This window comes from Oncorhynchus tshawytscha, linkage group LG28 (genome assembly GCF_018296145.1).
Source record: "Oncorhynchus tshawytscha isolate Ot180627B linkage group LG28, Otsh_v2.0, whole genome shotgun sequence".
Lineage (NCBI taxonomy): Eukaryota > Metazoa > Chordata > Actinopteri > Salmoniformes > Salmonidae > Oncorhynchus > Oncorhynchus tshawytscha.
This window is the reverse complement of record NC_056456.1, coordinates 1,558,657-1,571,247: the sequence shown is the minus strand read 5'-3', so window position 1 is coordinate 1,571,247 and position 12,591 is coordinate 1,558,657. Positions and strand designations below refer to the sequence as shown.

The 12,591-nt window shown below is 41.1% G+C and overlaps 1 protein-coding gene across 1 annotated transcript; it reads left to right on the top strand.

Annotated features, from left to right (window-relative positions):
• The first annotated feature begins 254 nt into the window (after positions 1 to 254).
• On the top strand, positions 255 to 8,698 carry LOC112226528 (E3 ubiquitin-protein ligase RNF114). The gene is made up of 6 exons (XM_024390895.2): positions 255 to 604; positions 1,256 to 1,406; positions 1,573 to 1,679; positions 1,992 to 2,106; positions 7,133 to 7,240; positions 7,339 to 8,698. Exons 1-6 carry the CDS (start codon positions 429 to 431, stop codon positions 7,402 to 7,404), a joined length of 723 nt encoding a protein of 240 aa, XP_024246663.1. The 5' UTR covers positions 255 to 428; the 3' UTR covers positions 7,405 to 8,698.
• The last annotated feature ends 3,893 nt before the right edge of the window (positions 8,699 to 12,591 follow it).

The window sequence follows — 12,591 nt, the reverse complement described above, 5'->3', positions numbered from 1 at the left end:
GTGGAAGGATGAAATAGTATGAATAAATTAATCAAAATTTTTAAAAAATCGTTAATGAAAATATGTCAATCATTATTTAAATATATTGGTAACCCATTGTATAAAAGTTATATTGCCCTCGAAGCCGGTGTTTGTGGAGTATATATTGACACAGTTTGCCGGCACTCGACTTCTCTGGACTAACAACACCCTTGCCAATATATCCTTCAAACACTGTCTTCTCCGGCATTACCATTGTACTGTACACACCCGTAGCAAAACATTTTCGAAAGGTTTTGCAACAAAGAGAGTTTCTATTGGAGAAATCCAGGAAGGTCCCGCCCTGTTTCGTTCCGTTTGCTTCTCTTTGGTTTCCAGTGAATACACCCCTGCTGAACACAGCTCAAGATGACCAAATCTGTCAAACTTCAACAGCAAAAAAGCTAGGGATGCTCCTCCTTTTCACCACTCGACAGAGGAGAGAAGAAATGGCGATGCTAGGGTCTTTCAGCTCCGCACAGCAGAACAAAAATGTTTCTGGGGGCGACAGGGACGGGACAGAGTTCGTATGTCCGGTTTGTCTCGAGATTTTCGATAGCCCTGTCACAACACAATGTGGACATACGTGAGTATCTTCACACAAATATCTAATTTTGTCTATGAACGTAGCTAGCTAGACATCATCCAAGTTCAAGCTAACGAGCTTGTCTGGCGTCAACCAGCAAGATACCTGTGTTGTGAGCTGGCTAGCTAAGGGATTGAACATGTATGTGATCCGGCAAGCTAACTACTGACAGGAAATCATATTTAACTTGCCATTTAATGTTTCCTTTTGGCTTTCAATGTTATATGTTGGTAATATATTTGCATGTTCATAAATATATGCTTTACTTTCAGTTTTGTTTACATCAAGAAATGGGCTTCAATTGAATTGTGGCCTTTGTAGTTAAATTATATTAGAAATGCATTCTGTAGATATGTAAAGAACTACAACGCCCAATGTCTTCAGCGGACAGGTCTTTCGTTTGTATCAGGAAGTGAATTTATCAATAAAACAAATTCTACTCGTACCGTCCTCTAATTTCACAGAGTGAAGAAAGTAATTGTCAGTGAGGAACATAGTGGTTCAATAATCAGCATCAATGTTTGGTTTTGTCATACCAGACGTCTAAGTTTCGTTTTCCTTCTGTAATACGATGGCTCTATGTTTGCTTTCATTTTAGCCTATGAATGACTTGCAACATCTCGATCTACTTTCCCTTCTCCCTCCACCCAGGTTTTGTCAAAGTTGTCTGCAGGAGTGCCTGCGGCCCCAGAAGCCAGTATGTGCCGTTTGTAGGGCACCATTGGGCCACTGGGCCAAAGCCACTGACCTAGAGGCCCTCATACACACCTCAATGGCAGCCTGCAAGGGCTGTGGAGCACAGGTGTGTGTGTCCCGCAGTCTGTCAGTTTGTAAAACAATGTGAATAGTCAAAGGAATTAAGATAAGTGAGTGAATGATCTATTATAAAATGTGGATAAGTCTGTCTATGTTTTTAAATAAAGTGCACTACCATTAGCATTGATGCCTTGTGTTTTCTCGACTTTCAGGTGGGCCTGTCCCAGATGAGAGGCCACACGGCAGCATGCTCCAAGTACCAGGAGTATATTGAGGAGGGGGTCAGGACCACTGCCCAGACCCAGCCTAACATTATTGGGTGAGAAGTGGAGGGTGGTGGTACAGCAGCTTTGATATGCTGTGCAATTATCCATATATGGTCATAGTGTAATATTCTCTGCCTCTCAGTATGTGTTGATCAACCCATCTTTATAGGTTCTCAACTTTGTAATGGCTCTCAATATCCTAACGTATTTATTGACTGGTGGCTTTGACTTTTGCATAAACGCTGTGATTGGGTTTCATGGACATAACACAAACCCAGAGGGATCATGGTTATATAATATATACAAAAGAGACCTAAACATATCCAGTGACATGTCCTCATTCCACTTCTCCTCTGTCTCCCCAGCCCTATGCCGAACCGCTTCACTTTCTCATGCCCCTACTGTAACTACCAGAACCTGGACCAGGACGGCCTGGTGGAGCACTGCACTTCCCAGCATGCCCGGGACACGCGCCACGTGGTAAGGGGTCTTCAGTGAAACATGACTCACCTGACAATTAGTTTCCCTCAAACATTTTTCATTCATTGTTTGAAACGTGAGGACAAAGATGGTGTGTTACTGTTAGTGCATGCTATGTCTATGACGGCTTGCCTCAGCCAGGAGTGTAACATGAGATGTGGTTGCAGAGAGGGGGAGAAATAAGCATGAGCTTGACAGAAAGTCAAGAGCGAGGTAGAAAGTAAGAAGGGAAATTAAATGGGGATGGCTTGTAAAATCCTGTACTAAGGGCCCTGTGAGAGAGTGTGAAAGAGTCTATTGCGCTGCTCCACTATGCTCATCTGTCATTCTGTACCTGCCACACTGTCATGGTCATAGATAGCGGCTTCCAAGAAACACGGAGTGAGGTGGTGGAGGTTGGGGGGGCATGAGAATGTCTAGTTCTGTAACGGTGTTTCCATTAGCCGGTAATTGACCCGTTAGCTGGTAATTGATGGTTTTTGGCTGATAAAAATACATAAACTTGTAAAGGTGTCAACTGGTACCGGCCCGTGACCGACTGAGAAGTGTTCAAGTACTTGTATATATTCATGGCATATCATCCCATCGTCAGGTTAATCATCTTGGGCTGACTCAAACCAGGAACCTGTACAGCCATATACAGTGGTTGATTAATCCCCCCCCATCAATACCCCATAATGACAAAGCAAAAACAGATTTAAAAAAAAAAATCCTTGCAAATGCATAAAATAATAATTAACGGAAATATCACATTTTCGCAAATATTCAGACACTTTAATCAGTACTTTGTTGAAGCAACTTTGGCAGCGATTACAGCCTCGAGTCTTCTTGGGTATGACGCTGTAAGCTTGGCACCTGTATTTGGGGAGTTTCTCCCATTCTTTTTTGCAGATCCTCTCAAGCTCTGTCAGGTTGGATGAGGAGTGTTGCTGCACAACTATTTTCAGGTAGCTCCAGAGATGTTCGATCAGGTTCAAGTCCGGGCTCTGGCATGGCCACTCAAAGACATTGAGACTTGTCCCGAAGTCTTGTCTTGGCTGTGTACTTAGGACCGTTGTCCTTGGACCGTTGTCCTGTTGGAAGGTGAACCTTTGCCCCAGTCTGAGGTTTTGAGCGCTCTGGAGCGGGTTTTCATCAAGGATCTCGCTGTACTTTGCTCCGTTCATTTTTCTCTCAATCCTGACTAGTCGTCCACTCCCTACCGCTGAAAAACATCCCCACAGCATGATGCTGCCACCACTATACTTAACCTTAGGGATGGTCCAAGGTTTCCTCCAGATGTGACGCTTAGCATTCAGGCCAAAGAGTTCAATCTTGGTTTCGTCATACCAGATAATTTTTGTTCTTATGGTCTGAGAGTCCTTTAGGTACCTTTTGGTAAACTCCAAGCAGGCTGTCTTGTTTCTTTTACTGAGGAGTGGCTTCCTTCTGGCCACTCTCATAAAGGCCTGATTGTTGGAGTGCTGCAGATGTAACAGTATAGACTTTACGTCCGTCCCCTCACCCCGACCTGGGCGCGAACCAGGGACGCTCTGCACACATCAACAGTCACCCTCGAAGCATCGTTACCCATCGCTCCACAAAAGCCGTGGCCCTTGCAGAGCAAGGGGAACCACTACTTCAAGGTCTCAGAGCGAGTGACGTCACTGATTGAAACGCTAACAGCGCGCACCACCGCTAACTAGCTAGCCATTTCACATTGGCTACACAGACATGGTTGTCCTTCTGGAAGGTTCTCCCATCTCCACAGAGGAACGCAGTCACTCTGTCAGAGTGACTATCTGGTTCTTGGTCACCTCCCTGACCAAGGCCCTTCACCCCCGATTGCTCAGTTTTTCCGAGCGGCAAAAGTTGTAAAAACATCAAGAATGATCCATGGAAATAGGATGCACCTGAGCTCAGTTTCGGGTCTCATTACTTATGTAAGTAAGGAAGTTTTGTTAATTTTTAAATAACCTGTTTTCACTTTTTCATGATGGGGTATTGTGTGTAGATTGATAAACTATTAATTGAATACATTTTAGAATAAGGCTGTAATGTAACAAAATGTGGAAAAAGTCAAGGGGTCTGAATACTTTCCAAATGCACTGTATCCAATATAGTCTTAAATAAATGTATCCATTGAACAAATGTTTAATACGATGGCTAAATACACCTTCTAACACTAGATAACTAATTAAACATTGCTATAACTTACTCAATACCACTGATTATTTTACCAGACTCTCAACATTTTCCTTTCTTTCTCTGCCACCAAATGTGATTCGGTCTTATGTAGCAACATTTGAAATTGTGTTTTTTACATTGGATAAAAGTAGAGACTCCGAGCTAGAAAATGGTATATCATACTCTACAGTTGAGGAACAATGGGAAAGTAATTCTGCGTTGAACAATAATAAACTTTTGATAAACTCACTTTTGAGTAAATGGCCTTTCAATGTTTTGGTACACCTACTGGAGAGCTCTTCTTTGTCGACACCCATTCAGTATCATTCACACCCTTTTAAGCCTTAGCCCCACCCAGCACTTTAAGGATTCACATGTGAGGTCATGTGCTAAACAGAGTATTTTAGTAAATAACCAAAGATTTCAAGACTAAAAGTTGTAAGTAGTAGCCTACAACAAGGAAGAACTCCAGGTAAAAATACACTATCTGGTCCTTGGCCTATATCCTAATCTGACCTTTGTGCTGGTTATGTTGTTTTGGTAAACACACAGTATATGAAATAACATCTAAGTGTATTTGTCACATGCACAGGATACAGAAGGTGTGAACGGTGAAATGGTCGAAATCAAAAACAAAGTGTCCAGATAAAAATATTTAATAATTATTAGATGACGCTTATCTGACACATGTTCATGAAATACAATAGATTACCGTATTCACACCTGGCTAACTTGAGGGGTCATGTAATCATCTGGCAAAGTGTAGTCTTTTGTTCAGGTAGGTAAACAATGAACCGGCATAATCCCAACTCCTACGACTACCAATACAAACATTGTCATGTCTTTAGCTACCTGCAGATTAATACTAAAGCTATCACTATTTTCCAACTGATCTGTCAATAGCGCCTGCTAAATTCATGGCATCAATGTTGTTGAGAAAATAAACAAAACTTTTGTAGTTCTCGATGGCTATTGTGATATCTTTCAAAATGATGTGGTCGAAAGGAAAATAAACACATACTGACAGAAGCATGCTACATGGCAGACCAATCCAAACTCATCTCCCGGTCTTTTTCCGTGTCTAAACCAACTAGGCTCGTAATTTAACAATTTTATTTGTATTTACGGATGGAATACACATTTCTTATTAAAGCACATGAAAGTTCCCATGTTCCAGAAGGCATTTCTGCACTCTGTGTATTCTGTCACTCAGCGGCTTCAGCACAGGGAAACCCATATTTTATGTTCTGGGTTTTTCTAGGTCGCACAGCAAGATATTTACCAGAGCAGACTGGAATGTCTTGTGTCAACTTGAGCTAGCAAACATTAGCTAGCTAGGTTAGCTAAGAGAACTTGCAGTAATTCAATTGGCTACCAATAAAAATACTTATATACAAGTCCAGGTGCCTACCCAACAGTTGCTTAAAATATTATTCCACTTCACAGCTGCTTCAAGAAAACATTTACTAAAATAGTCAGCCTGAAACTGATTATTTGAATCTACAGTATGCTTAAGTTATTACTGTAAAGAATGTGTTATACAGAGTAATTTTTACAAGAGGCTTCCAATTACAGTTAATACCAGTATTTTCCTACATTTTACCCATAATACCGTGCACTCTACAGAATTTATGTTGGCTTACCTGAAGATGTCATGATTATTACCCCTGTCAATTGAGTGCCATTGTTTTGCAAACTCTGTCATGACGTCCTGTAGCAGTAGGCCTAACAGCGGGAACATGGCTAAAACTGGAAAATACAAAATATAATTTCATGGGGCCCCTTAGTAGTTTATTTACCATTATTTGACAAGGTATGGTATATTGAGAAAAACATCTCTTGAAACTGTACAACTGTTCTGCCTGCGGCTATGGAATCCTGACCTGTTCACCTGACGTGCTACCTGTCGCAGACCTATTATTTGACCATGCTGGTCATTTATGAACATTTGAACATCTTGGCCATGTTCTGTTATAATCTCCACCCGGCACAGCCAGAAGAGGACTGGCCACCCCACATAGCCTGGTTCCTCTCTAGGTTTCTTCCTAGGTTTTGGCCTTTTCTAGGGAGTTTTTCCTAGCCAACGTGCTTCAACACCTGCATTGCTTTCTGTTTGGGGTTTTAGGCTGGGTTTCTGTACAGCACTTTGAGATATCATCTGATGTACGAAGGGCTATATAAATACATTTGATTTGATCTTGTACACCAAGGACCCAGGAAAGAGTTGCATGGTAGAGGATAAGAGAAGATATTTAAAAGCTAGAAATAATGAATTGTTTGCGCCGTTTAATTTTTATGTATTTTTTGCTAGAAGAGGTTGGAGACCCCTGCTCTAATCTAATGCCTGGTTGAGTAGCTATCGTAAATGTTAAAAACAGTGCAAATCAAACCAGCTAGCTACTGTACCAAGGCTGAAAGCACAGACAAGAAAAAATTAGGTGACAGGATAGAGGGAGACGTGCAAGGAGCCAACGTGGTCTAAGAACACTGTAGAGAGGATCATGTTACAGAATTTGGTAATGTAAAACAAACCTAGCGTCTCTTCTGTATGTGGCTATTCAGGGGTCTAAGAACACTGTAGAGAGGATCATGTTACAGAATGTGTGTGTTACTCCAAAAACAGGCATAGCTCTACGCACCTTTTAGATTTCATGAGACCGCATTCAAAAGGGTTTCTATTGGGATAAGGCCAGTGACAATCTGGCCGGACATTTGACGGCATGAGTGTGCATGTTTATTGCTGCTTTAACACAGTGTGTGATGTTTTGTCTATTACTGCTTTATGTTACATGTGAAGGCAAGCTAAAGGCCCATCTGTGTCCAGAGATGAACGAAGAAGTTATATTCTGTTGTCTTGCAGGTGTGTCCTATCTGTGCCTCTATGCCTTGGGGGGACCCCAACTACAGAAGCGCTGACTTCTTCCAGCACCTAAAGATTAGACACACCTTCTCTTATGACACCTTTGTGGTAAGTAAGACACACTGGTCACAATTCAGTTATTGTTTTCGGGACCTCCTGTAAAGAAAATCTTCTTTTATTAATGCCTTGCTTTTCCTTCTCTCCAGGACTACTCCACAGACGAACACACTATGATCCAGGAGGCTCTACAACGCTCCCTCATGGAGAACTGAGGTGGTGTCTGCCTTGAGGAAGGAGGAAAAGGTGGCTTTGAGGGAAAATATAATTGCACTGCACCATCCTTGAACTGGGCTAGTGGTGTAACCATAGGAAAAAGAATAGTAAGGGTGGGTGGCGACTTCCTGACTGCAACACCAGGAAGCTTTTAGGCTTACCAAGCAACTCCTCTTATCACTTTACAATTATCATTCCAACATAAATAAAACAATACAAGTTAAACAGTTCATGTGCTTTCTGGTATAGAAGTGGAGTGATGTCCCTGTGTCTCTCTCCGAAGAAGTGTTGTATTGTTAGACCGTTCATAATTCTGCTGAATCATGACTATTTCATCTGTTCATTGTTAGCATTGTCATATAGGCCTACTGTACCGGAGACTTCCACAGTTGTTTGTTTTCTACTGTTATGACTTGATTCTGCAATGAGAGGTTTTAACCACTGGGTGGCTACCTTTTGCCAACAAAATGCAACGATAACATAGAGGACTCATCTTTCTATCTGTGCCATTTTAGAATCTGACAGCATGGGCAGTGCCTTTTTGAGGCTTCCATTTGAAAGTAGTCCGTTTTCTTCTTCACGATTGGCTGATCCCTCCTGATGACCCAGTTGGACATGACTCCAACAGGGTCACCAGGAAGGATTAGCCAATGAAGTTGGAAGTCTCACCCAGTTGACTATATTAAAATGGTGGAAGCCCTTAATTGCACTGCCATGCTAATGTGGCCTTTTGGCCACTAAAGGCCTCTGTCATTCCCTATAGATGAGACATTGCTCTTCAATGCAAGCAATCATTGTAAAGTGTAAACTGCCAGTAACTATTATTCCGGGAGGAATGTGTACTCCAAGATGTATTACTTCTGCTGATGAGAATAGATGTGTTCCCTGTAGTTTGACATTGTTTACTCACAGCTGTTTTTATCTTAATACCAAATCATTTCTGGGTAACAATTAAGTACCTTACTGTGATTGTTTTCAATTAAAATGGTCAAATAAACACATGGCTTCTTAGCAAAGAGCAATTTCAAGCAAGAATTTTCCTAGGACTGTCGGAGTGGGATAATTGAAAACTAGCTGGGTTTGGCAGAGAGGATCGAACGCTCAAACTTATTGGTCTATTAACTAATTTACCGCCTGGTGATGTCACCAGGCAGGCCAAAACTCTTCCCACCAAAACAGGCTGCAAGTTTTTTCAAACCGCTCTTTCACTGAAAGGGCATTATCATTTTCACAATATTATTCCAACCTCATGGTGTAGAAATATATGAAAATCAAGTTTTTTACTGCACTGGGCCTTAAAGTGTTTGTCTTTTTTCCTGTATACTTTTAGATTTTCTCCAAAGTAGAGGCACGGGTCTCGTGTGTGTGTGTGTGTGTGTGTGTGTGTGTGTGCCTTGTGAGAGACTATGCTGGTGGAGGCTCCAGTCTGAGTGTTGGACTTCGATGCATGTGTCAAAGGAGCCCTATTATTTCAATGTGGCATCCCTCTGTGTAACCTCGCATGGTTTCCCATGCGCATGCTACACCCCCCCTCCTGGTAGATGGTGTTCATTTGAGAATCTAATTCATATAGAATTGATAAGTTAAGATATTAAATAAGAACCTAATACAGCCGGGCAGTATATATGTTGTTTATAATTGGACAATTGGATTTGATGCACTGCTATGGGCTCCCTGTAGGTTGTAGTTACCCATGTTTAGCCAGAGGAGGGCAGTAGAGCCACACCACCCACCCAACCTTGGAGGCAGGGTCTCATTTCCAGACTCTAGAACAGTGGTCTTCAAATCTCGTCTTACTATTGTGAGTGCAGCCTTGTGTTGCAGTCCAGCACTTACATACACACATGTTTTGAATAATCAACTAATGGTCTTTAATATGGACCACGATAAACTAGATTAGGTGTATCACTGGGATGGAACAAAAGCCTGCATGCCTTGTACTCCACGGTTACACCCTTGCTTTGTCAGAGCTGGGTGGCTTTCAATAGCAGCTAAATATAACATATTTAGAAAAGGGGAGGGCACTAATTTGTTCAATAAGAACATTTTCTTTTCCATTTCAAAATGTTTTCTCCTATCTGGTATTCCTGAACATGACCATTAATATTGATGGTGAACATTTGATTAGGACATTTAGGTAAGATTCAGATGGAACACTAAAGAATGGTCTTTATTTGTGAAATTATATTTCCTTAATAAATAATTTGCTCTGCCTTTGGAGAGATACTATATCTTCCACTTTTACAGTGCTTTCACTTCATGCCGGAGTTACTGCCACAAGTTCATAAAACATACATCAATGTTAATTTTAATACATCAGTTATGAATGGCCAAGGAATAGAACTGAGCATTTAGTTCTTTTTGAGGTCAGTTTCAGAAAAAAATGATCAGTTTTCGATAATAAAACCCCCCACATTGAATGTACTATGCATTTGTCGGTTGAATGCTGTATCAACATAGAATAAAACAGTTAAAGTCCCATGATAGTAGTGACTGCCCATAACTGCTTATAATTTATTCACAACTTTAAAAATTTTCAGTTGTATATATTACATTTGTTTTATTTGATTAATTTATCTCATTCAAGTGTATATATTACATTTGTTTTATTTGATTACTTTATTTCATTCAGTTGTATATATTACATTTGTATTATTTGATTACTTTATTTCATTCTAAGTCATCTCATCTCCATAGAGCTGCTGCCTGACAAAATCAGAATGTAGTTTTTTCAAAGTAAATAAGGCATACTTTTATGACTGCTGAATACCAACTATCAATCACTTAGATCATGTATTTCCAGGTAGAGATGCCTCATAAACCAACTGCTCTCTCTCCCTCTCGCGCATTCTTATATCTCCTCTCTCTGTGTTTGTCCCACACTAACCTAAAGTAGCAGGCATAAAAGAAACAGACTGGACAATGGATTATGATCATTGTAGTTAATTACCACGTGTTCTGTGCTAAAATGTGTAGAATATTGGCCTGTTGGAAAATACAACTCCCGACTACATCGCACAGTTCTGGCTTGAGCTGATTTATCTCTAGAGAAACTGCAATGTGGCCTTCAACTCACAGAAAAAATAACGAAATGGAATTCAAATAATTGAACCGATGTCTGTCAATTAGTTGTTTAAAAAATGAAAAATAATATACATTTCAGATAATCGCTCAGCACTACTAAGGATGTCAATTTGTTGTTTAAAAAACGAAAAATAAATGTATCCGCGCTACCAAGGAAACAAGGATGGAACTTAAAAAAGTGAGGCCTTTCTAGGTCTGGAATGTGTATGAAGCAGAGGAAAATAATATGACTAACATTGAAATCTGAAGATTTACGTTTTTGCCTGCTTTTAAATCTTAAGTTGTAAAGACTAAAGAAAATGTTGAACAATCAATCAATCAATAGCTAGGTTAATATGTATGTTTTTGGAACATTCATTGTTCATTGTAATTTTGGTGAAGCTACCAACATCTAAGTGAGCCTTGCATTTGAAATCTACCAAAAAAAATAAGAAAATTATTGTCACATACACCTGATTGGTGTAGTGAATGTGTTGTTACCATGGGTGCAACTTTGGTTTTAGAAGTGGGGGGGACATAACCTGGTGGTGGTCATCTAAAGCTAATTTCCTGCATTTCTACACAATCTAATATGACCCATGGCCCTTCTAGCCATCTCTAGAACAACAAAAAGTAAGCAAAAATGCCCACAGTCATCAAGCTAGGTAAAATATCATTATTAAGTATATTTTAGGTGATTGATAAGACTGAACTAGATCAAAGATAATTAAATAATCAATATTGTTGCGTCTTAAACCAATTGCCTAATAAATGAACTTTTAATAATAATGTACAAAGACTTGTCTTTATAAAAAAATCCTCTATATCAAATTTCAGCCCACCACCCAGCCAACCCGAGCTGCCTGCATGCCCAATCCCCACCATTCTAGTCAATAACGCAACTCTCCCCAACACACTTTCCTTTCTACTTTTTTTTTAATGTCTCAAGGGAAAAGTTTGGAAAACAAAAGTTTTATCAAAAACACACAAACAACTACACATATACATTGACATGCAGAAACAGCACAACCTTCACATACAGTGCCCTCTGTAATTATTGGGACAGTGAAGCATTTCTACTTCTTCAATCAATCAAATGTATTTATGAAGCCCTTTTTACATCAGCTGATGTAACAATGTGCTGTACAGAAACTCAGCCTAAAACCCCAAACAGCAAGCAATGCAGATGTAGAAGCACGGTGGCTAGGAAAAACTCCCTAGAAAGGCCAAAACCTAGGAAGAAACCTAGAGAGGAACCAGGCTATGTGGGGTGGCCAGTCCTCTTCTGGCTGTGCTGGGTGAAGATTATAACAGTACATGGCCAAGATGTTCAAACGTTCATAGATGACCAGCAGGGTCAGATAATAATAATCACAGTGGTTGTAGTGGGTGAAACAGGTCAGCACCTCAGGAGAAAATGTAATTTGGCTTTTCATAGCCGATCATTTAGAGTTAGAGACAGCAGGTGCAGTAGAGAAAGAGAGAGTCGAAAACAGCAGGTCCGGGACAAGCACATCCGGTGAAAAGGTCAGGTTTCCATAGCCACAGGCAGAACAGTTGAAACTGGAGCAGCAGCACGACCGGGTGGACTGGGGACAGCAAGGAGTCATCAGGCGAGGTAGTCCTGAGGCATGGTCATAGGGCTCAGGTCCTCCGAGAGAAAGAGAGAAGAGAGAGAGAACTTACAGGGAGCATACTAAAATACACACAGGACAATGGATAACACAGGATATAACCCGACCCACTTTGCCAAAACACAGCCCCCACAACAATAGAGGGATATCTTCAAACCACCAACTTACTACCCTGAGACAAAGCTGAGTATAGCCCACAAAGATCTCCCCCACAGCACGAACAAGGGGGTGCGCCAACCCGGACAGGAAGATCACGTTAGTGACTCGACCCACTCAAGTGACGCACCCCTCGCAGGGATGGCATCGATGAGCTCCAGTAAGCCAGTGACTCAGCCCCCATAATAAGGTTAGAGGCAGAGAATCCCAATGGAGAGAGGGGAACCGGCCAGGCAGAGACATCAAGGGCGGTTCGTCGCTCCAGTGCCTTTCCATTCACCTTCACACCCCTGGGCCAGACTACACTCAATCATAGGACCTACTGAAGAGATG

Coding starts and splice junctions, on each gene's coding strand:
- LOC112226528 (XM_024390895.2), top strand. CDS start 429: ATGCTCCTCCTTTTCACCACTCGACAGAGGAGAGAAGAAATGGCGATG. Junction 1,407..1,572: donor GCAAGGGCTGTGGAGCACAG/GTGTGTGTGTCC, acceptor CTCGACTTTCAG/GTGGGCCTGTCCCAGATGAG. Junction 7,241..7,338: donor TCTCTTATGACACCTTTGTG/GTAAGTAAGACA, acceptor CCTTCTCTCCAG/GACTACTCCACAGACGAACA.